This window comes from Nannobrachium achirus, assembly GCF_963921795.1.
Source record: "Nannobrachium achirus genome assembly, chromosome: 19".
Lineage (NCBI taxonomy): Eukaryota > Metazoa > Chordata > Actinopteri > Myctophiformes > Myctophidae > Nannobrachium > Nannobrachium achirus.
In genome coordinates, this window is record NC_137826.1 from 59,906,636 (window position 1) to 59,932,311 (window position 25,676).

General features: G+C 40.5%; 1 protein-coding gene across 2 annotated transcripts; it reads right to left on the reverse strand.

The window, feature by feature from the left end:
• Positions 1 to 3,584: 3,584 nt before the first annotated feature.
• Positions 3,585 to 24,371, reverse strand: LOC308304305 (heterogeneous nuclear ribonucleoprotein A/B-like). Of its 2 annotated transcripts, XM_080748882.1 has the most exons (9): positions 24,265 to 24,371; positions 21,150 to 21,390; positions 20,590 to 20,758; positions 18,844 to 19,002; positions 16,996 to 17,127; positions 15,298 to 15,400; positions 13,767 to 13,919; positions 11,182 to 11,273; positions 3,585 to 5,074 (listed from the first exon to the last, which is right to left on the reverse strand). In XM_080748882.1, the coding sequence occupies exons 2-8, from the start codon at positions 21,353 to 21,355 to the stop codon at positions 11,200 to 11,202; spliced, it is 996 nt and encodes a 331-aa protein (XP_080605008.1). In that variant the 5' UTR covers positions 21,356 to 21,390; positions 24,265 to 24,371; the 3' UTR covers positions 3,585 to 5,074; positions 11,182 to 11,199. The 2 variants fall into 2 exon arrangements, with proteins under 2 accessions (XP_080605008.1, XP_080605009.1); XM_080748883.1 differs by lacking the exon at positions 11,182 to 11,273.
• Positions 24,372 to 25,676: the final 1,305 nt, after the last annotated feature.

Here is a 25,676-nt window from a genome sequence, read left to right on the forward strand (position 1 = left end):
TCAAAACAAGCAAATAATCTGGGGAGTGTCCCTGATTTCTTTTTTAAATGTAAACAAACAAACACAGAATGCAAGTATATTCCTTCCAGGGTATGGACATTTCTAAAATGACACTTTAAGGACCTCGTCTATTTTAACAATTCGTATCTGTGTGGAACAAAGTCAAACTAAATGTAATGCCTCAACTCCTACATGTCCACGTTCTTGTCAGGGTGGGTGGGTGTCCCACAGTTCAAATATAATTATTTGGGGGCTCACAGCCTGAAAGGTTTGAGATCCATTTAGGCCAGACCTTCATGTGATACAAATGTACTGAACGCCCCCAATCTAACACTGTAAAGCACTGTTGAATCATCTCTGAACAGTTAGAGACCCGTGAAGTGTCCATGGACGGATGGACCCCATGTCTGGTACCCGGAGCTGATGTTGACAACCTGTGCCTTAATTTTCAATCTTTTACATATCACGGTCCAAATGTACTCAATATATTTGAGCCACGGACGACCATTTGATGAGATTTAGCCACTCACGACTTTTTTGTCCACAATTCCATGCTGTATCGATGTTGGTACCACAGGATAGAGAACAGGCAAACATTTGTGTATTGTCTTTTAAATTATGCAATGTAGACGTTTAACAATAATTTAACTCTTTAGAGTTATAGATCTATAAGGATCCGATTGGTTACCAACTCTCCATCATTTAGCTGGAGACCACCAGGGACCCCCTCAAGGGCCACTGGTGGTCCCCAGACCACTGGTTGAGAACCAGTGCTTACACCCCAAACAGGACCCAGACATGGTACGATATTACACTGTTAGCTTTGTGTGCGCTGTGCTTCTTGACCAAGTTACAATCCCTGTATTTAACTGATACTGGACATCTGTGTAAAAGTGGCAGTTGTTGACTGCCACAGGGGTTTATTCTTGAGCCCCTCCTTTCTTCACTCTGCCACATCCACTTGGCCTAAAGCACCCGTTCCCAAACACAGACACATTTTTATGGGTCCCTTAATTTTTCTTTCCTACATTGTCTTTACCATAAAAAACACTCCCAAAAAAGCTGAAATGTTCTTGAATGAAAACCAAATCCAATCATTATTTTTCTGTAATTTCATGAAGAAAATGAATAAATAAATAAATACAAATTACATAAATTAGTGAACACATGTTTAAGTAGTGAAAATAGCCAATCTACAAGTGCTTGGTCCCGGGAAAATGTCTAATCTCTTCTAGGTGTAGAGCTGAAAGGTTAGTGAACCGTGCAACGGGCCTAAAGTATCCCAGCCACCAAAACACTCACAACGCTGCCTGTTGCCCCGAGTATATATAATATAACTCATAGAATTGAGGTGGTTGTATTGACATACTCTACCACAGTGATTCTCAACCTTTTTTCTGCATGGGCACACCTTTCATGTCCCAAGAATCCATGGGCACACCAACATAATGGTGTAAATATCATCACTGTCGGGAAGAAACCTCGTATCTCCAAGTTTCAAATGTGCACCTTTCTTCGCAAAGTAAAGCCCTGCTTCATCACACAAGGCTGTCGCACAACAGTAGTGAAAACAGCCGATCTACAAGCACCGCGAGGCGTTGTGTGCTTGTAGATCAGCTGTTTTCACTTGTTTAAATCATTTTTAAAATGATAAATACAATACTGGCTTTCAAGCAGTTTCAAGGGGCACACTTGACCCTTCTCAGGGGCACACCAAAGGTCCCCAGGCACAGTGGTTGAGAAACACTGATCTACAATACAGATTGGTATGGTAGAGTATAGCCCCTTTTCGACTGCAGTTTTAGCACACCACACCACACCGCACCACATAAAAATATCTACATTTTCCATTACAAAAAAGTACCCCTATCGGTAAGAAACAAATTGACCCTTTTAACTGTGATTATAATAAAATATAAATTTGTATTACAACTATCATAATTATAATGCACTGTAATGGATTATAACTGTGATTATAATACATTATAAAGTATCAATGTATTACTATGATAATTAAAATACACTATAATAGATTATAATAGTGGTTATAACACAATAGAATCTATTATCATGTATTACAACTATATCCTGGTGGTCTAAATGAAAAGTCAGTGAGTGATCAGTCATTATGAAGTGTTTGGCCCTGTTTGGCCTAGCTCAGACCTACTCTAGAGTGGATACTTTTTAGTACCCCGTTTAGTACCACTTTCACACCACTCTACCCAGGTCCTTGTAGTGGAAAACCTGGCTGGCACAAGTGGGCGGTGTGGTCACTGTGGTGTGGAGTTGGGCCAGTGGAAAATGGGCTTAAGTTAACACAATATACCTCATAGAAATGGGGTGGTTGTATTTGGTCTCCCTGCTCTTCCATCGAGACATTAGATGGTGTCAAAGGTCAGGTCTCACCCTAGACCAGGTCTCACCCTAGACCAGGTCTGACCCTAGACCAGGTCTCACCCTAGACCAGGTCTAACCCTAGACCAGGGTGTCAGGTCCCACCCTAGACCAGAATAGGCATGCTGGGGTTCAAGTGGTTAAACATCAAGTATAAAGTTGTTTTCAGTTCTGATGGAAACTGATATTTCTCCAAGATAGGATTCTAAAAATGAACAGTGTTAATTCAGAGGTGCTGTGGAGGAAAACGTTATTCATACGGGTCCCCCCAAGTCCAAAAATGTTTGAAAACCACTGCCCTAGACCAGGGGTTCCCAAACCTTTGTCTCAGGGCACCCCATAAATATTGTTTTAATCCGAGGCACCCCTACATTATCATTTTCACTCCCATCACCTTATATTTATAGCATATCATCGTTGTCGGGTGGAAACCTTGTATGTCCAAAACCGTTTGTTTTGTATTTATCATCTATAAAATGTACTAAACTAGTGAAAACAGCAGATCTACGAGGCGTTGTGTGCTTGTAGATCTGTTTTAACTAGGTTTGTGCGACAGTCTTGTATGATGAAGCAGGGCTTTGCTTTACCAAAAGACGTACACATTTGAAACTTGGAGATACGAGGTTTCTGCCCGACAGTGACGATATTTTAGTGATTGTTGCGAGGAAAACGTTGCCATTTTGGTTAGAACTGACTGAAAATAACTTTGAACTTCAAGTTTAAAATGATACTAAATATTTGTTCAAGTGTCCAAATTAATTCCAAATATCAAATGATCTCTCAGCACCCCTGGACTGCCGTCGTGGCACCCCAGGGTGCCCCGGCACCCCAGGGTGCCCCGTCACCCACTTTGAAAACCCCTGCCCTAGACACAGGATTTGGAAGTTCAATTTATCCCAAGCAAAACAGAAGACACTAAAATGTTAAAGCACTTGCACAGGAAACTAGGTTGAAATCCAAGGTGGGGTTGAAGAGGAAAAGGTACAAAGTCTCGTTTTGTGTGCTTTTTTGTTTTAAAAACAAACAATTGGGGTTAAAAAGTTTGATCAATTAGCTTATAAAAAACTGACCAAATAATCAAACCAATCCATGGGATGGGAAAAGTCAAGCGGCCCCAGCGAGGTTTCCTCCAACAGAACATTAAACATTAACAGTAACATTAACGTTAAGCATTGGAAGAAACACAAAGGAATTATAAACCAGAATGTTTTATTTTCTAACAAACTTTTTTTTTCCAAACACACTGGCTGAGTAGGAGCCTCCGGGAGGACTGGAGAGCTCCCTCTAGAGGAGAGAAAAAGAAAAACCTTTGCAGACATTTAACTTTTAGAATAATAATTTCTTAAAACCAATGGCACTTTTAAGAAGAACCAAAAAAACACAAAAGAAAAAATTAAGCCAGCAAGGAGAACGAACGAAAAGGACACTAAAAAAATTAAATGTTGCCTTAAATCTATCAATACAGGTTTTTATCGCTCCAAACACATGCACTACAGCGGTTGTCTCTAAAGAAAATCGGGGCTGCAAGATATTTCCACATTTGTACGTCGTTTTTTTGTTTTGTCTTTTTTGAAGTGACAACAGACTGCTGGTCCTCACAGCTCTGAGAAGAGCAGGACTACTGGTTGCCAGGCTAGAAGAACATCGATGCGGAGATCTGGAAAATTGAGAAACAAACCCTCCGTCTAAACAATTTGAATACTTTTAACGTTGAAAAACGAAAAGAAAGCCACAAACGTCAAATCTGAATTCTCAAGAGGGTTTTTTTTTTTACGCTTTATGCCCGGATTATACTTTGTTGCGTTAAGCGTTTTTAGAGCAGACATTTTCGGAGCACGAGACAACGGCACTCAAACCAAGTACAACTCTGACATTAGAAGCTGTGTTTTGTTTTAGCAGAAAACTCCAATAGTGCTCCAATTCACAGTTTTGTCTGCTGTTATGAAGCCAACTTTGAAGCAAAAGTTTACACTTTTGCCATCTCAATTAAAATCACCTTTTTTCAGTTTCTGGTCAAATGAATAATTGTGCATCTCGAAAAATATCCCTTAATGTTTAAGCCCAGCAATCTATAGAAACCCAATCTCAACAACAAAAAACGAATCCGTCTTCTTCTAACGTGGCTTCTCTTTTTCTAACTTTTTTTTGTTTTTAACTTTTGGACCAGAATCTGGACAACACCAGAACAGCAGGAAGGGGAAAAAAAATACTGAAAAATCATTTTTATTTGTCCAAAAAAAAGCTTTTCCTTTACAGCGCCAAAATATTCCACCTGTAAAGCTAAGCAGAGACATGTAAAATACAACAACCCTTAACAATACATTAGACTCAAAAAAGGTACCAAAAAGTACAGTAAAAATTGTACACTTCCATCTCTGGAAATGTTGGGGGAACGAAGAACACTAAAGGAAAAACAAACAAAAAAAAACTCAAAAAAGAAATAAAACCTAAAAACTATAAGATAAAACTAAAACAAAAAAACAAACAAAAAAGAACACATGGAAAAAAGTTACATTGTATTCTGATGGTTTCTGTACAAAATGGTCTTCTGTCAAATGGGGGGGGGGGGGGGGGGGGGAGTAGAGTCCAGTCCAGCGTGCTGTTCGATCCTGCCATGTTTTATATAAGTCGCTCCGTTCCGTTCGTTCCGTTCCGCCTCTTAGCCTGGACCACTAGAGCCCTGCGATGACGGGAGGAGAGGAGAGAGAGAAGAGGAAACAGGCGTTAATGTTACACTTTGGTAGGAAATACATTTACAACTCCACCACACGGAGGCAGTAGGAACGCTATGGTACTGGCCATGCTTTGCGCTCACACCCATGTTATGCCTCGTTCACTTAAAGAGAAGCAAAGCTAATGGTTTGCTTGGTAATTCAATGTAATCTCTATGCAAACCAGCTTTTAAAATTTCCAAGCTGGAAAAAAAAAATGATTGGAAATTTTTAAAGCTGGTTTGCATAGAGAATACATTGAATTACCAAGCAAACCATCAGCTTGGCTTCTCTCAGTGTGAATGCAGCATTGGTCCCACATCTCATTGTTCATCACATTAGTCCCAATCTGGTGAATGTTAACCTGGTGAAAATACTATGCCTAAACCTAAACCTCAGTAAAACTATGCCTAAACCTAACCCTAAACAAATTAGGACTAATGAGATGTAGGGCTTCTTATGGGCAGACCCCGGCTGTTCTGCCCCTAGTCTGTTGAATAAAAATAAAATACACTTCTGCTTCTGCTACTCACCAAAACTAAGACTGTTCTAAGATGTTGAAAGCCCCCCCCCCCCCCCCACCTCATGTCTAAAATACACTCGTTTGGGGCCAGAAAATAACAAACAGGACCAAAAGTTGTATTTCAGACGTGAGGTGGGGGGGCTCAAGAGTTCCTTCCCCGCTCTAGGGAAAGGAGGCTTTCAACTCCTTAAAGCCGCCTTTGTTTTGTGAGTAGCGAAACCATATTTTGTATTTTCACTACAGACGAGAGGGTGGGCAGCCTTTCCTGGGGGGCGCAAGGGATCACTGGTGACATAGCGGTTAAGGAGAACTTCCCAACGCCACGGACCAGAGCTACTTGGAACCGAGCATCCCTGATCTGGGGGCCCATCTACAAGCTCACAAATCTTCTGATGCGTTTGGAGCTTGTAGATCGTATGTTCAGAGTGAAACGAGGAGGTACAAGACCCCTGTGGGATTCCTGTCATCCTGGTGCTCAATTTGTCGCACGACTCAAAAACAACATATTAGGGATGACTTTCTATCCATTACTCACAACCATGAAGATGTGAATTATTGCATTTTTTAGTTGCATTCTTAAGCCAATAATTTGATAATAAAACATTTTGGACCAGTGAGACTGGGAATCAGTGGGGAATCAAAACGAAATCTGGGGTGCTTCCCAAAAGCCTGAGTAGACGATAGAATTACCCAATTCATTCAAACGAAATTATAACATTGAAATATCCCTGTAATGTAATTATTGGCGTGGAACCTTGACTTAATTCTGATGGGCAAAAAAGAGAAATCTCACCATCCCTTCTTGAAAGCTACGGCATGACGATATTCAAAGAAAATAAAAGGCATTTATCATCACACAAAACAGAAAGTAAAAACAGCCGAAGCAAAAAATAATAACAGCATTAAAAGAACAGTTAACCCATTCAGAACGGGTACACGTTATTGTGTATCATTATGTTATGCTTCAACTATTGAACAATAGCAGATATACAAGCTCACAGTGCGGCACTCGAGCTTGTATAGCTGCTATGTTTCAATAGTTAAAGCATTCAATAATTCTATGCCTAAATGGGTTAAAAGAGCAGTTAATACTGTCAGAAGTCCCATTCCAAGTCTTAATAAAAGGATATAAATAATAGCATAGTGTATGGTTATAAATAACAGCATAGTGTATGGTTATAAAGGATATAAATAATAGCATAGTGTATGGTTATAAATAACAGCATAGTGTATGGTTATAAAGGATATAAATAACAGCATAGTGTATGGTTATAAAGGATATAAATAACAGCATAGTGTATGGTTATAAAGGATATAAATAACAGCATAGTGTATGGTTATAAATAACAGCATAGTGTATGGTTATAAAGGATATAAATAACAGCATAGTGTATGGTTATAAATAACAGCATAGTGTATGGTTATAAAGGATATAAATAACAGCATAGTGTATGGTTATAAATCATAGCATAGTGTATGGTTATAAAGGATATAGCATAGTGTATGGTTATAAATAACAGCATAGTGTATGGTTATAAAGGATATAAATAACAGCATAGTGTATGGTTATAAATCATAGCATAGTGTATGGTTATAAAGCCAGATAGAGGGCCAGCGTAGCGTTGTTAGAAAGCACTGGGAGGTCCCCACAGAGGGACCGTTCAGGGTTCCGTTCTCTCTGGTTTCAAAGAAAGCCTTGCTGATTTATTGCATTCTCTTCAGGTTCATCCAAAAGGCATTTTTTCTTTAGCAGATTAGCAGGACAACACAATTAACCACCCAATGTGGCAGTGTTTCTCAAAGTTTAATTTTAAGATCTCCTCCTGGACTGGTAACGGTACAAAAAGGGGGTCAAATTGGTTCCATTTGTACACAGTCAAGAGTGAACACTTGTATGGGTCAATTTAGACCCACCCTAAAGGAACATGTGAGCTTGTGGATCTGGCATTTTAGGATGCTGGATCAGGAGGCATTGCAAAAATAAATTCTGAGGACAATTAATCTTTCAAGATTTTTGCAAAGCTATTATTTTGAACAGAAATAATGCATTGTTACTTTGTGACACCAGAAGAGGTGACTTGCATCTTCAATCTTCAAAAGGAGTAGCAGCTGCTGCTACTCTTCTACGATCTCTAATATCTCAGGATGTAAAAATAGGAAGGAGAGCCTTTAGGATGCGAACCGTAAGAGAAAGGAGAATCAGAAAGACGTTGTTCTAAAAACAGAAGAAGCCCAGCAACCTGAACCTTCCCTCTGAGGAGCCTGCAGCTCAAAGCAGAGAGTCTTCCCTTCTCCCTGGAAGGATCAAACCTTCAGTGTCTGACTGAACCCTCGCTCTACAGCTAGAGTGTGTGGGGGGGGGGGGGGGGGGGGGGGGGGGAGAGTTTCTAACCACTTGAACCCTAGAATCGTCCCATTGACCGCTCTGGGAGATCTAGATTCTAGTGTTTCTCAACCACTGTGCCTGGGGACCTTTGGTGTGCCCCCGAGAAGGGTCAAGTGTGCCCCTCGTAACTGCTTGAAAGCCAGTATTGTATTTATTATTTTAAAAATGATTTAAACTAGTGAAAACTGCAGATTGCTTGTAGATCTGCTGTTTTCACTACTGTTGTGCGACAGCCTTGTATGATGAAGCAGGGCTTTACTTTGCGAAGAAACTTACAAATTTGAAACTTGGAGATTCGAGGTTTCTCCCCGACAGTGAGGATATTTACACCCCTGTATTATGTTGGTGTGCCCATGGATTCTTGGGACATGAAAAGTGTGCCCATGCAGAAAAAAGGTTGAGAAACACTGATCTAGAACAGCGAGATCGTAGACCTGCTATTTTCTTCTTTTTTTTTAGAGGGAAATACTAGCAGATCTACAGGGTTATATAGGGTTTAAGTGGTTAAAACAGCCGCCAAGATGTATATATACACTTGAGGAGGGTGTGGCTTGCTTACATTAGAGAATTAACTAAGTCTACTTCGCTCATCCGCAAAAGATGAGCCTTGGTTCCAATGTTACCTTTGACAACATTAAACCATCGCCCCAAACTTGTACAAGGGGAATTCAATGCTTTGGCGAGTCGAAACAACCTAAGAATAATGAGTTGCACTCCCATCCCAATCTATTTGACAAACCCAAAAGCCACGGGAAGAAAAGTGCATCTTTTGCTCTCACCCGCCCCCCCACCCCCACAATATGCCAGAAAGGTCAAATCACGGTGGTCATTACCAAATAGGGTCGTTGGTGGCGACTACTATGGCATATAAACTAGGGGTGTAACGATATTAGTGACTGAATGGATAAATAGAAGTGTGTTGGTCTCAGAATAGTTTATGCATCAGGCCTCAGCATCACCCAGAGAGATTATTATGTTTTGGTTCATCACAGACCAGACACACAACGTATACAGATGGATCTATATAGTTGTTTTTAATCTGCAGCGATCAACTATATCGATATGCAAACAGCAAAATATCATACCATCGTTTTACAATGCAAATAATGGGTATCGAATCGGTTCGCAATGCAAATAATCGTTTGTATGGATATAAGTATGTGTGCCTTGTGTTTAGCAATTTCGAGAAAAGTGAAAAAAGGGGTTTAATTACTTTCCCGTTCCATATAGCTACTCTTGGTCTATCGATAAATGTGTGTAATCTCTGTGTCCATAATATGTGTTGAAATATAATGTGTTTGCTAGAGACTATATAAATGATTGATTCTCTAATTTATATCCATAATATAATATAATATAATAATATAATGTGTTTGCTAGAGACTATAAATGATTGATTCTCTAATTTATATCCATAATACATGTTTCTATATAATATAATGTGTTTGCTAGAGACTATATAAATGATTGATTCTCTAATTTATATAATATGTGTTTGCTAGAGACTATATAAATGATTGATTCTATATATATTATATATATATATATTATATATAAATATAATGTGTTTGCTAGAGACTATATAAATGATTGATTCTCTAATTTATATCCATAATATGTGTTGAAATATAATGTGTTTGCTAGAGACTATATAAATGATTGATTCTCTAATTTATATCCATAATACATAAATATAATGTGTTTGCTAGAGACTATATAAATGATTGATTCTCTAATTTATATCCATAATACATGTTTATAATATATATATTATATAATATAATGTGTTTGCTAGAGACTATATAAATGATTGATTCTCTCATTTATATCCATAATACATGTTTATAATATATATATTATATAATATAATGTGTTTGCTAGAGACTATATAAATGATTGATTCTCTCATTTATATCCATAATACATGTTTATAATATATATATTATATAATATAATGTGTTTGCTAGAGACTATATAAATTATATAAATGATTGATTCTCTAATTTATATCCATAATAAATGTTTCCCTTCAAAAGGTTGCACACAGATTTAATTTATTTGCTAAAATAATCACTGTCGATTTTAAGTCATCGAATCAAATCGTATCGCTATGTATGAACCGATATATCTATATATATATATATATATATAACCTATGTATGAACCGATATATCTATGTATGAACCTATGTATTAATCAAATCGTATCGCTATGTATGAACCTATGTATTAATCAAATCGTATCGCTATGTATGAACCTATGTATTAATCAAATCGTATCGCTATGTATGAACCTATGTATTAATCAAATCGTATCGCTATGTATGAACCTATGTATTAATCAAATCGTATCGCTATGTATGAACCTATGTATTAATCAAATCGTATCGCTATGTATGAACCTATGTATTAATCAAATCGTATCGCTATGTATGAACCTATGTATTAATCAAATCGTATCGCTATGTATGAACCTATGTATTAATCAAATCGTATCGCTATGTATGAACCTATGTATTAATCAAATCGTATCGCTATGTATGAACCTATGTATTAATCAAATCGTATCGCTATGTATGAACCTATGTATTAATCAAATCGTATCGCTATGTATGAACCTATGTATTAATCAAATCGTATCGCTATGTATGAACCTATGTATTAATCAAATCGTATCGCTATGTATGAACCTATGTATTAATCAAATCGTATCGCTATGTATGAACCTATGTATTAATCAAATCGTATCGCTATGTATGAACCGATATATCGTCGTTGTCAGGCAGAACCCTCGTATCTCCAAGTTTCAAATTTGTACTTTTTTCACCAAGCAAAGCCCTGCTTCATCATACAAGGCTGTTGCACAAATGTAGTGAAAACAGACGATCTACAAGTGCTTGTAGATCTGCTATTTTCACTAGTTTATATCATTTTTAAAATGATAAATACAAAACGAACGGTCTTGGACATACAAGGTTTCCACCCGACAACGACGATATCGTATGGTCAACCACGTATTATCGCGATGCATATCGTTAATCGCTGTTAAAAGTATCGTTACACCCCTAATAAAACCCCGCCCTCCCCAGGCTAGAGTGAATTAAATGGCAGTGTGTATATAAAGTAGTAAAAGTAGTTACAAGTTCAGACTATGGAGACATAGCATACCTTGCACTACATCAATGATCAGTATGGCTTGTAGCTACTCTGGTGGCTTCCCCGTCGCGGCGATTTCCCATAGCTCTGCCCATTGCCCTGGTCTGAGAGAGGAGAGGACAGAGAGAGAGGGTGAGAGACTGAGTGCTTCTGGGGTTGCAGCAGCACAGAACACAAAGTCAAACAGAAGTCAGGCAGTCGTCGGGGAACATTAGCAGCAGAGCTGCTGTCAAATCTGGGAATAAATGCATTCCTTACCAAACGATTCCTTCACCAATGTGTTGGTAAAGGTGTCTAGTAACATATCTAACACAGATTAAAAGAATTCAACATCCCTAGCAAAATCTTTGACAGCTAATTACTGGTCTCATTCACTTACTATACACTGTACTATAAGGGAAAAAAATGACTCCCAAAAAATATGCTTTAAGTGGGATGTGAGGGGTCTAACTAGGTGTTTTTAATTATTCTGAATCCATTGCAAGCATTTGTTTTTGCACAAAAACATTCCTTGGACTAACAATGGACCCCCATACCACTGTGAAAAGTGATGACTCATCACTAAACCATCATTTTTAATGGGCTGTTTTTAGCCCAAGTGAATGAGACACAGAATTACCCTAGCTGTCAAAGATTCTCCTAGGGATGTTGAATGTCAATCTTTGTTAGATATGTTACTAGACACCTTTACCAACACATTGGTGTTAGATATGTTACTAGACACCTTTACCAACACATTGGTGAAGAAACTGTTTGGTAAGGAATTTATTCCCAGGTTTGTATTAATATTCCCTGACTATAAGGCAGGTTTGTGTGTTTGTTTTTCCCCTTCCAAAGCATCAGCCAGCAGAGTTCAGCCATCAGCGGGTTTCAGCAAGGAGCCGTTCCACTCATCTCTCCTCCCGCCACAAACCAGACTCTGGCTTTGCTTCAGCCGGGAGGAGGAGGAGGAGGAGGAGGAGGAGCTTTGGGCAGGTTATGCGTGTTGAGCTGCTAGGAATGTAGCAATACAGGCTCTTTAAAACAATCTATAGTTTATAAAGCTTATCTATCTTATGGGTGACCATAGCTGAGTGGTTAGGGAGCCTGCCTGGGGAACCAGTTCCCCTGGTTGTCCCCGGTTCGATTCCCGGTCAGGCAGCAATGTGTCAATGCGTCCCTGAGCAAGACCTTAACCCATAATTGCTCCCCGAGCGCCGTATATGGCTGCTCACTGCTCCTAGTTGTTATAGGATGGGTAAAATGCAGAGAACAAATTTCACGTATGTGCAAATGTACTGTGATAAACAGTCCCGAAGGCGTGGGGCCATATTATTATTATTAGATAGGAAGTCATAAGAATGAGTTGTCAATGCCCCTGGTGGATGAATGTGTTAATGCTCTATACCAGGGGTTCTCAAACCTTTTTTTAGGCCGTGACCCGCAAAATAAACATATTTGAACTGAGGACCCCCACCCTGACAAGCACTTGGAATTGTAGGCGTTACATTTAATGTGACTCGGTTCCACAGAGAAATATTGTGAAAATAGCAGATCTACATGCTTACAAAAGCGAGGCGTTGTGAATATGTAGATCTGCTATTTTCACAATGTTCGCCTCTTGCTTACTTAATATTTGACCGTTTGGCCAATCCTGTCGAATATTCGACTATTCGAATAATAATAAAATAATAATAATAAAAGGTTGAATAATAAAATCACTATTTGTGAATGCCCCAATACAGGCATTTGCTGCTTTTGTTCATGCATTTACTTACAACAAAGGTAATACTAATCAAGTCTAAATGTCATCTGCTAAATACTAAACATAGATAGATCCAATCAATTCTAAAGTTTCTTTTCTAAACAGAAATTAATATAGAAACCTGCAACCTTTGGGTCTCTAAACTAAAGTGAATTGTTAGCCATTACCAAATAGGGTCGTTGGGGGCTACTACTACTATGGTATAATATAAACTAGGGGAGTAACGATATGGTAAAATAGAAGTGTGTTGGTCTCAGAATAGTTTGATGCATCAGGCCTCAGCATCACCCAGAGAGATTATTCTGTTTTGGTTCATCACAGACCAGACACACAACAAGGTGATTCTCAACACGTTATTCATTTCAAGGGGTCAAAGAAAGACCCCAGGAGTTTGAGTTATTTATTGGGGCCTCAATGTACGCCCTAGCTCTTGGGTTACAGACCTGTAAGGGTCCATTTGGTTCTCAACTATCAGTCATTAAGCTGGGGACCCACTGGGTGACCTCCCACCCCACCTGAGGACCACTTAAATAAATCACAATCTGTCCTCCATGTCAGCATTCTTTGTGTGGTAAAAAAAAATATGAGGAAAAAGAAACCGAGTCACTTTTACTACACATATACATTCATATCAGATTTCTCTTTTTTTTTGCCAAATCTGATACCGATGAAACATTGTAATATCTATAGTCTTATTGATATTCTAACAGCAGTATTGCTACATCCCTAGAGCGTTATATCTATAGTGTTATTGATATTCTAACAGCAGTATTGCTACATCCCCAGTATTGCTACATCCCCAGAGTGTTGAAATAAAATGAAACAAAAAGAGGCGGGTGACGTGAAGACTCACTGTAGTCGTATCCACCACCACCATATCCATAGTAACCAGAAGAGTAGTCATAGTTGCCGTAGCCGCCGTAGCCTCCGTAGCCGCCGTAACCTTGGTTACCGTAACCTTGGTTCCAGTAGTTGCTGTAGCCCTGGTTCCAGCCCTGGCTCTGACCTGGTAGACACAAAGACACGTTAAACACAACATCATAATGGCTCTGACCTGGAGATACAGAGACACGTTAAAAACATGCCTAATATACCATCCTAATGGTTCTGACCTGGTAGACACAAAGACACGTTAAACACAACATCCTAATGGCTCTGACCTGGAGATCACCATGAGAGACACGTTAAACATACCAGCTCAACATATAGCTCAGGGGTAGAGAAACCGTTATTAGAGCACGAAGGGTTCCCGAAGGGTTCCCAGTTAAAATCCGGGCTCCCCCTGAGTTAATGTCGAAGGGTCCTTGGGCAAGACTCTGAACCCCTAATTGCTCCCGGTGAGCAGGTTGGTGCCTTGCATGGTTTCCTCCGCCACCGGTGTATGAATGTGTGTGTGAATGTAATGCACAATCTAAGCGCTATATAAATGCACCATTTACCATCCTAATGGTTCCAGCTATGACCTGCAGATCACCATGAGAGACACCTTAAAACATGCCTAATAACCAGTAAGACTCCCTAATGGGGAGATAAGCGACCGTCAGGTCGCAGTGTGATTTTATGGCCAAATCTGTAGGAGCAGTGTCCAAAAATAGTTTGAAAAATAGTCCTGATGGTGGCGCTATATGGGACAGGACCATGGTGATGACATGAATGTAGACATACTGTGTACCGATTTGCGTGATTTTAGGGTTAAATCTGTAGGAGAAGAGTCCAAAAATGTGTTTTAAAAAATTGGCCTCATGGTGGCGCTAGAAGAGGGCCATGTGAGAATTGATGGGTTGTGGTTTGGCAGGCAAGGAGTGTGTGTGCAAGGTTTGGCATGGATCGGGGCAACACTGGCAGAGATATGAGAAGGGCAAAAGTGTGACGTGTGACTGACTGACAGACTGACTGACTGCCGGTGGAGTTTAACTGCGACCTGACGGTTGCAACCATGCGAGACACGTTAAAACAAACCTTTATTTTATTTTTTATTTTTTTCCAAGGTTGGTCTCAGAATAGTTTTATGCATCAGGCCTCAGCATCATCCTGACAGGTTATTATTTTTTTCTTCATCACAGACCAGACACACAAAAATGATCCATTCAACTCTAAAAGTCAAACAACATTTTTTTTACTTTTAATGGTCTATTCAAAAACCATCCCAAAATAGGCGATTAAAAAATGAGTTTATGAGTGAAACATTTACTGGAAAAGTAGTGGAAATAACCAAAAATACAATTACAAAAAAGTTTATTCGCATTTTGAAGTGTTTCTATAAAAAGATTTTGAGAATAAGCAGTAAATGCGCATTAAGAGGCTTTATGGAAGTACTCCATCAACAACAAAAAAAATAATATCTAAAAAAAGACAAGGTGAAGTTGTTTTAAATAAGTTCTCACCTCCACGCCCCCGGCCCCCCCGGCCGCCACCGTAGCCCCCCCGGCCGCCTCCGTACTGCTGCTGTTGGTAGACCTCCTTGGGCTGGGCGATCTTCAGCTCACACTGAGGAAGAGGAGAAGATTACACATTTAATATCATTTCATTCTAATGCAGCCAATATGTCTGCTATGGCTGCTCGTTTGATTAAAACTTGTGGATCTCAAAACTTTTTTTATTTTACTTTTTCCCCCATGTGTGTTGGTCTCAGAATAGTTTGATGCATCAGGCCTCAGCATCATCCTGACAGGTTTGTTATTTTTTTTTTATTCATCACAGACCAGACACACAAGGTACATATGAGGTACATTTAAGTAATGTGTGACACTTGCTTTGGCAATGTAAACGTACTGTACGTTCTGTCATGCCAATAAAGCTCCTTTGAATTGAATTGGACGTGTTAACGTTTAACAAACGGTTCAAGTGTTGAACCTGAGCTACAACATATTTGAAGACATTTTGTCATCTGATCATAGCGATCAACAGGCAGCAATCACTGCTCTCTGCAATGCATGACAGGCTCTTAGTTTCTTTAAACCTGTGTCTGTCAGTTTGGTTGTGTAATTAATCTTGTACCTTCCTTTATCAAGTAACAATACAGTCCACAATAAAACAAACATCCACATGCCAACACCACACCCAGATACTGCAAGCACAACATTTTAAAGTGTTGACTCACTGCCACAAAGCGATGTTCATGTGGCAACAAAGACTTCCCAACACGCAGTGAAGTGTGAGCTTCTGTCCAAACGCTACAGTGGTTTTCAGAGGTGGCCAGCCAGTCCTCAACCAATCAGGGTAGAGTATGGCCGTAGTTATGTTATGATGTTTAGTTATGATGGTCAAAATAAAGGTTTTGAGAACCACAGTCGCTCTGAATTAAGAATGTCTGCTAAATGCCTAGATTGTAAACTACTGAACTCATAAAATGCCACAGTCTGGTAGTAAATCAGTATCATACATATCCTGAAGCTGGAGACGTAGGCCTACCGATATTCAGTGATTGGGTCCAATGATCAAAACGAGAACATTATAATGGTGTAACAATCTATAAAAAACTAAACATTTCCACGCTGTGACAAGATGACTCCCGGCCACTTTCATGATCACTGAATACACCTTTAACACATCGGATGCCCACGTGATCTCTAACGTCTAATTTGCTGGTGCCCATGGCAACGCGTCATTTTACCTCCCGGCGAGAGTACTGGCGAGAAAAGTAATCCGAGTAAACGTAATCGAGTATGCCCTGTTTATTTCTCGTTGGGCACTCGTAAAGATCAAAGAGATTGACGCGTAGACACCACGTGGGCACCCGATGTGTTAAAAGCCTAATTTATGCTCCCCTGTACGACAGGACAGTGACAACCAGAAAAGGACAGATCTACAAACTGGCAATATGTGTGGTGCAAGCCCCCCCCCCCTCATCACACAGTCAGTGTGATGGAAGAATAAACAGGGTTTAAAGACTGAGACACCAAACACAGGACAGATCAAACTACCTTGCTGCCTTCGATGGTGTGGAACTGACCAATGACAGGACAGATCAAACTACCTTGCTGCCTTCGATGGTGTGGAACTGACCAATGACAGGACAGATCAAACTACCTTGCTGCCTTCGATGGTGTGGAACTGACCAATGACAGCACAGATCAACCTACCTTGCTGCCTTCGATGGTGTGGAACTTCTTCTCCAGACATTTCTTCACACAGGACTCCTCTTTGTACGTGATGAAGATGAAGCCCCTCCTCTTCTGTGTTTTGGTGTCGATGGGCAGCTCGATGGTGTCGATCTGGAAGCAGGGAGAGAAGCACACATTAAACCTAAACGACCACGTTGCTTCCACAGAAGACAGCCGACAAATGATTGTGTTTCTCAAACTCAAAATAAAAACTTTTTGTATTATTTATTTTGTGTGTTGGTCTCAGAACAGTTTTATGCATCAGGCCTCAGCATCATCCTGACAGGTTTTTATTTTTCTTCACAGACCAGACACACAAAGGTTTACAGATGGACTTTTATGATAAAATCCATACAGTGCAGAATAAATACAACACCACAGATATCGGTGTTAACATTGTCATGTCTCGATTTGACTAAATGATACAGTCAACTCTAAACACTTCCTTCGACCGAGAACTTGGAACAAGGATTCAAGTAAAACACAAGGTAAATAGTGGTTTTGCAGGTACACAGTGATGTCCCATGGCTCACACACTGCCAATGCAAAACGATACCTATAGATTAGTGATGGGACGATATGAACATGTTATATCACGATTATTAAAAGAAATCGCGATTTACGATATTATCGCGATAATCAAAATCCATTATCCTGGGATGGAATGTTTGCCAAAAAATAGCAGATCTACAAGCTCACAACGCGCCACGTTGTGATGCGTTGTGAGCTTGTAGATCGGCTATTTTTTGGCAAAGACATTTGATAGAGTGAAAAAAAGATGTATCAAGTACGTATATTATAAGTACCTTTTACCAATTCTAGAGGGTTTAAGTGGTACCGGATATGCAGCTCAGCAAATAAAAGGTGGATTGATCCCAGTGCATAACGGAGGACGATATCACGATAAATCAAATCTCCACAATACGATTATGGTTTATCACGATAAACGATAATATCGCGCATCGTCCCATCCCTGCTATAGATAGGTAGCTAGATATGCTCAGATTGTTGAAATTAAAATAAACCTTTTGATGCAGTTACTTTATCGTTACACCCCTTACTAGCAAGGATTCAGTTTAGCACCAAGAATCTCTTAGGGAATGCGTTCTAAAGCCTCCGACTGTGCACCCTGCATATACATTCTGCAAATTGTTAACGAAATGTAAGCGATTTGGGTAGCATTTTATTGAATAATCATACCACCCCTCACGTCTGTTCACACAGTTAACCCACCTCTCCTCACGTCTGTTCACACAGTTAACCCACCTCTCCTCACATCTGTTCACACAGTTAACCCACCTCTCCTCACGTCTGTTCACACAGTTAACCCACCTCTCCTCACGTCTGTTCACACAGTTAACCCACCTCTCCTCATGTCTGTTCACACAGTTAACCCACCTCTCCTCACGTCTGTTCACACAGTTAACCCACCTCTCCTCACGTCTGTTCACACAGTTAACCCACCTCTCCTCACGTCTGTTCACACAGTTAACCCACCTCTCCTCATGTCTGTTCACACAGTTAACCCACCTCTCCTCATGTCTGTTCACACAGTTAACCCACCTCTCCTCACATCTGTTCACACAGTTAACCCACCTCTCCTCACGTCTGTTCACACAGTTAACCCACCTCTCCTCACGTCTGTTCACACAGTTAACCCACCTCTCCTCATGTCTGTTCACACAGTTAACCCACCTCTCCTCACGTCTGTTCACACAGTTAACCCACCTCTCCTCACGTCTGTTCACACAGTTAACCCACCTCTCCTCACGTCTGTTCACACAGTTAACCCACCTCTCCTCACGTCTGTTCACACAGTTAACCCACCTCTCCGAAGGCTCCGAAGTATTCCCTGATGGTGTCCTCGGAGGCGTCTGGGTTCAAGCCCCCCACGAAGATCTTCTTGGCGGGCTCCTTCTTCATGGCCATGGCCCTCTTAGGGTCGATCTGTCGGCCGTCCAGCCTGTGTTCCTTCTGTTCCAGCACCTAAAGGAGACACAGTTAACGTTTAACACCCGTTAGAACACATTCTGTTTTAGAACCTAAAGCAGGGGTCTTCAACAGGGGGTCCTCAGAGTTACTACAGGAGGTCCTCCAAATCCTTGTGTGATAGAAACTTTGTTTTCTCCTTTTTTATATTAACCACTTGAACCCTAGCGTCCATATTCTGAGAACTTTGGCCAAAGATAGCAGATCTACAAGCTCACAACGCCTCGCACTGCGAGGCGTTGTGAGCTTGTAGATCTGCTATTTTTGGCAAAGAGCTTTGGTGTAGAGGGGAAAAAGAGCAGACTAAGTACAGAGTGAAAGCCAAGGTCAAGTTTATTAAGTATTGAAGGTTCAAGTGGTTAAATATCTGAGAACACAAATTGACATGAATCCAAAATACACTGATGATTGTGCTGTCAAAAGATGAAACTATATGGAATCTATGAACAGGTTGTGGGGGTCCCTGCTTCATCTCTCTCTCAACTAAGGGGGTCCTTGGCCTGAAAACGTTGAAGACCCCTGACCTAAAGGACACAGTTTAACACCCATTAGAACACCTTCTGTTCCAGCACATAAAAGAGGGGAAGAGAGAAGTAGGATTTTGACATTTTGATTATAGTTGTGGTTCTCAAACTTTATTTTGTATTTATTTTTCTTTCCCAAGTGTGTTGGTCTCAGAATAGTGTTATGCATCAGGCCTCAGCATCCTGATAGATTATTTTTTATTCATCACAGACCAGACACCATGTTTACAGATGGACTTGTATGATGGTAGGTATGGACCAAGGATGTGGAAGGTTTGATTTGGCTACAGTGTAAATCTGGCCTAAGAGTCAGCTAAACACCGACTTGTATAACCCTGCCTAAAACCATGTTCCCATAAGCTTATTCAAAAATAGGACGCAAATTATCAGTAATTCGTATTAAGACAAAGCGAATTTAGCCCGTTTCCATTTGCGGGTGTCATTCGAATTAGCAGCGGTCGCATTAGTTCATCGGGCTGATTTGTTCAGACCCAACCGAAACGTGAACACTGCACGTCTGACTGCTGTGACTCGATCGCTGCACAGTGCACACTCATCCTGCAAGTTTCAGCGTCCTCTGGAAGGTGGCCGATCTGCAAGCTCAAAACGCGGCGCGGAGATGCGAGCTGCTGTGAGCTTGTAGATCGGTCACTTTTGGCACGCAACACCGTTTGATAAAGAAGGGTTAGCCACGGATGTCTTGACTCCGGACAGGGAGGTGAATACAGGAGGAATTTACACACGGTCCGTGTCACTGTGTGTAACAAACAACGATCACTAACGTGCCCACGCAGGACCAGACGCACAGCTCAGCTTTTCCATTCGTTTTTCTGTAAACAGTGGCACTTATAGCCTGACAACCGAAATGTCTATTTTCAATGGAATTTTTTTTAATCGAAAGCTGTGCTCGGGTCTACGTCCCTGCTACATGAGTTGCACACAGATCTTGCACGATGTGCGCACACGCCGAGGTTAAAAGGTAAGGACAATTTGGCAGTTGCTGAGTTCAACTATGTTTAAAATCGCAGCAAATGAGTTAAAGACCCCTGAGCGAACCCACCTTGTCGACGCTGGTGGAGTCTTTGAAGAGGACGAAGCCGAAGCCTCGTGAGCGGCCGGTGCCGGCGTCGATCTTGATGGTGCAGTCCGACACCTCGCCGAACTTACTGAAGTAGTCCTTCAGGTCCTTTTTACTGGTGTCCCAGCTGAGGCCGCCGACAAACATTTTACTGCGGAGGAGAAATAAGAAGACAGGCGTTTAGTGGAGGAGAGGAACGCGAAGGTCAAGGCCATCATCTGGGCTGCATCTCTGTTACGTTTCAACAAAATAGCAGTAAGTTATCAGTGTCTACCATGGATCACTTAAATAAAAGAGGGAAAGAGAGAAGGATTCTGACATTTGATTACAGTGTGTTGGTCTCAGAATAGTTTGATGCATCAGGCCTCAGCATCATCCTGACAGGTTTGTTGTTTTTTTTTTTTTATTCATCACAGACCAGACACAAGGTATACAGATGGACCAGCAGTAGTAGCAGATCTACAAGCTCACAGTGACCTTGTATATCTGACTGTTCCTGGCGTTAAGTGATTCAATAAAGAGTATCAGATCTAACAACCCACCCTGCGTCGTCCTCTCCTTTGCTGGCGTTGATCTTCCCTCCGTCTCCGTCACCCGGCTCTCCTCCCTCCCCTGGCTCTCCTCCCTCCTCCTCCACCTCCTCGATGGCGGTGGCCTCCTCTTGCTCCGCCCCGTTCTGCGCCTCCTCGCCCCCCTCCTGGCCGTTCTCCTCCGACGTCTCCATGAACTGCTGCTCTGCGTCCGCCATGGCTGCTATGGCTGCTGCTCACTGAGATAAAAAGACTGGAAGAACAGAGTAAAGGGTTTAGTTAGTTCTCCTTCTCCATGGCTGCTGCTCACTGAGATAAAAAGACTGGAAGAACAGAGTAAAGGGTTTAGTTAGTTCTCCTTCTCCATGGCTGCTATGAACGCTGCTTCACCTGGATAAAAAGACTGAGGAAACATTTAGTTAGTTCTCCTTCTCCATGGCTGCTATGGCTGCTGCTCACTGAGATAAAAAGACTGCAAGAGCAGAGGAAACATTTAGTTAGTTCTCCATGTAGTCCAGTTTAACACATTTAGGGCCTAGAATTATTGAATGCTTTAACCAGTGAAAAATAGCAGATATACAAGCTCACAGCGCAGCACCGAGTGCTATTTTTGAAAAGTCGTGAAAATGTGTGTAAATCTTTGAATATATGTATTTTCAAAGTGAACGTTTGTAATGTTGCTTCTGGGGGGTCCTCGGGACTAAATATATTGAGATGGGGTCCATGGCCAAATACATATCATTTTGGGGGTCCTTCAAATGAAAAGGTTTGAGAACCACTGACATGGTAGTCTCTCAAGAACAGACCAACTGAGCTCCCGTTAAGTGAAAAGGAACTTTTCTTTGACGATGGCTGGCCAGATTGCTGACATAGAAACATTAGGATTCAAAAGACACTGACTGCAGGAGTAGACACGGATCGAGTTAGTTCTCCGTCAACTCGTAATCAACGTTATTATTTATTTTGTGTGTTGATCTCAGAATAGTTTTATGCATCAGGCCTCAGCATGCAGAGAGATTATTCTTTTTTTCTTCATCACAGACCAGACACACACAAGGTCTACAGATGGACTTTTATAATAAAATCCATACAGAATAAATACAACGCCATAGATATCGTTGTTAATTTGTGTAAAGTTCCATGCCCAAAATGGATAAAAACACATTATGATCCATCTATAAACAACTAAAATCTACTTTTTTTGATCAGGAACTTTAAGTCATTTTATTTTGGAGCGCCACACACTATTTAAGCACCGTTACAGAAACTTAACTTACAGTATCTGTATTCTGTATCGGCAAGTACTCAAATTAAGTACTCGTACTTGGTCAGCAAAAAAGAGTGGTATCGGGACATCCCTAATTATATTATTGTCTTAGGAATGCGACAAAAACTCAAAAGTATTATTGAACTTTATTGAGTCTCCATGGCGTGAGTAATCAATAGTAATTTGGGGGTGAACTACTCCTTTAAGGCAGTGGTTCTCAAAGTGGATTTCAGGGGCTCTCTAGGTTCCTTTGAGGGGGCCTAAATTGACCCATACAAGTCTATAACTCTGATAGTGTACAAATGGAACCAAATGGACCTGTTAAGGTCCATTTGGTTCCATTTGTACACTATCAGAGTTAAGAGGAGACCCTCAAATGTTACAGTTTGCTAAGCAGTGTCTTTCAGGCAGGCTGGTTGGTTTGAATGGGATCAGAAAGCAAGACAAAAGCAGGAAATGAGCGTTGAGCGCGTTGTTTCCACACGATCACTGTTCTAACCGTCTCTAACCAACCACTGTCCATGTGTTACTGTGAGAGGATAGATTATAGAAGTGTAACCAAATGGACCCGCTAGGCTTTAAATCCTATTATAAACGTGTATTTAGCATCGCGCGTTAAATGAGAAACGGGCCTCAGATGGATCCAAGCAGCAGGAACATCAAAGCCGTTCCATTGATTCAACGGGGCTTTCTTTAGCATTAGCCACGTTAGCATAATCCATCTCACTCACACACACACGAACCCGGCCTTTCGATGGTTACACTAAAATAGTCGTTACATGGCGGCTCTAACTGCCACAAACCCGACGGTTCCAACGGCTAAATGTGCCCTTCTATGAGAACCCAGCCACCTGCCGGTGCTAACGGTTAGCCTAACGGTGCTTTTTAACCGGACGAGTGGGGAAAAAGCCGCCTTAGCATCGATGCTAATAAATGCTAACACATTTGAAACGGAGACACACACAGCTATGCTAAAGCTAACCTAGCAACACATCAATGGTGGAACTAAGTACGCACATCGTTTTACTGGAGTACAAATACTATCAATAAATACTGTAATGTAGAAATACTCTTACATGTTGTAGAACGATGGAACTCGACGGTTACTTCGAGTAAAAGTAGTATCAAAACGTACTTAAAGTAGTAGTTTATGCAGAATGTCCCTTTCACAAGTTTATATATTTATTTAAAAAAAATATATCATTTGGGAAGAAGCTCAGAGCAGATCTCCTCACAATGGGATGCATTTTGAGCTTGAAGATCTACTATTTTCAAATGTCCAAACTGTATTTAGAGCTTAATTGGTTATTTATGTTTTAACCGTAATCTAAATCTATAGATATATATAACAATATATATAATATATAAATCATTACTTAATTAATTACAATAATTGGCAACTAAATGTATATAGAGCTTAAGTGGTTAATGTATTGTTTTGTAACAATAACCTAGATCTACAAAGTAACTAGTAACACCGGTTTTCAAATTATTAGTGGATTAAAAGTACAATATCTTCCTGAGATGTAGTGGAGTAGAATTAAAAGTATTGGAAATTGGAAACACTCGATTAAAGTACAAATCACAAAAACTGTGCCTCAGTTGCCTGCAGTACTTGAGTAAATGTACTTAAATTACTTTTTTTACACCGCTGCTCACACACACACACACAATGCTAGCTAGCAACGCTAAGCTATGCTAGGCTAAAGCTAGCAACAACAAAACGACGGAGGGAAAACAACCCGGCTTCAAGCAACGAGCCTGTAGTTTAAACTACATCATTTATAACTCAAAAACAAACACAACGTCCTCAGATTAAACATGAAAGCAGGACAGAACAGCAGGTTTAAAGGTTCTTACTCAGTTTAGGCGGTGGTTTTAGAGGAGCAGCGGCAGGTCGCGGTGCTTCTTATGTTTCTATGAGGAGAAGGAAGGTTTAAAATGGACGTCCTGTCGTTTCCAAAGCCAGCGACAAACTCGTGGCAGCAAATATACCCCCTCAATAACCCAGGGGTTTGGACCCGCTGGGCGGGGTTACAGCTCTAAACCACGCCCAGCGGGGCCAAACACCTGGGAGAGAGGTTTAAGCCCCTTTTCGACTGCAGCTTGAGCACCACACCACACTACCCCGCACCGCACCACACCACATAAAAATATCTACATTTTCCATTACACAAAAGTACCCCTACCGGTAAGAAACAAATTGACCCTTTTCACTGTGATTATAATACAATATAAATTTGTATTACAACTATCCTTAATTATAATACACTATAATGGATTATAACTGTGATTATAATACATTATAAAGTATTAATGTATTACTATGACAATTAAAATACACTATAATAGATTATAATAGTGGTTATAACACAATAGAATCTATTATCATGTATTACAACGATATCCTGGTGGTCTAAATGAAAAGTCAGTGAGTGATCAGTCATTATGAAGTGTTTGGCCCTGTTTGGCCTAGCTCAGACCTACTCTAGATTGGATACTTTTTAGTACCATGTTTAGTACCACTTTAACACCACTCTACCAGTGGAAAACCTGTCACAAGTGGGCGGTGTGGAGTGGTGTGGTGTTGGGCCAGTGGAAAAGGGGCTTTAGAGCAGGTGTTCCCAAACTTTTTTGTCTCAGGGCACCCCATAAATATTGTTTTAATCATCCAAGACACCCCTATAATTTTCACTCCCAGCACCTTATATTTATAGCATATCGTCGTTGTCGGGTGGAAACCTTGTATGTCCAAATGTACTAAACTAGTGAAAACAGCAGATCTGTTTTCACTAGTTTTGTGCGACAGTCTTGTATGATGAAGCAGGGCTTTGCTTTACCAAAAGACGTACACATTTGAAACTTGGAGATACGAGGTTTCTGCCCGACAGTGACGATATTTTAGTGATTATGTTGCGAGGAAAACGTTGAGATAACAGCCATTTTGGTTAGAACTGACTGAAAATAACTTTATACTTCAAGTTTAAAATTATACTAAATAAAAGTGTCCAAATAAATTCCAAATATTCAAATGATCTTGCGGCACCCACTTTGAAAACCCCTGGTTTTAGAGCACTGGTTCTCAAACTTTTAAATTTCAAGGTCTTCCCTTAACTCTGACAGTGTACAAATGGAACCAAATGGACCCGTTTAGGGTCCATTTGGTTCCATTTGTATACTGTTAGAGTTACAGATTTTTAAGGGTCAATTTAGATCCCCCTAAAGGACACTTTGAGAACCACTGTTTTAGACTTAGAGAATACCTCTAAATC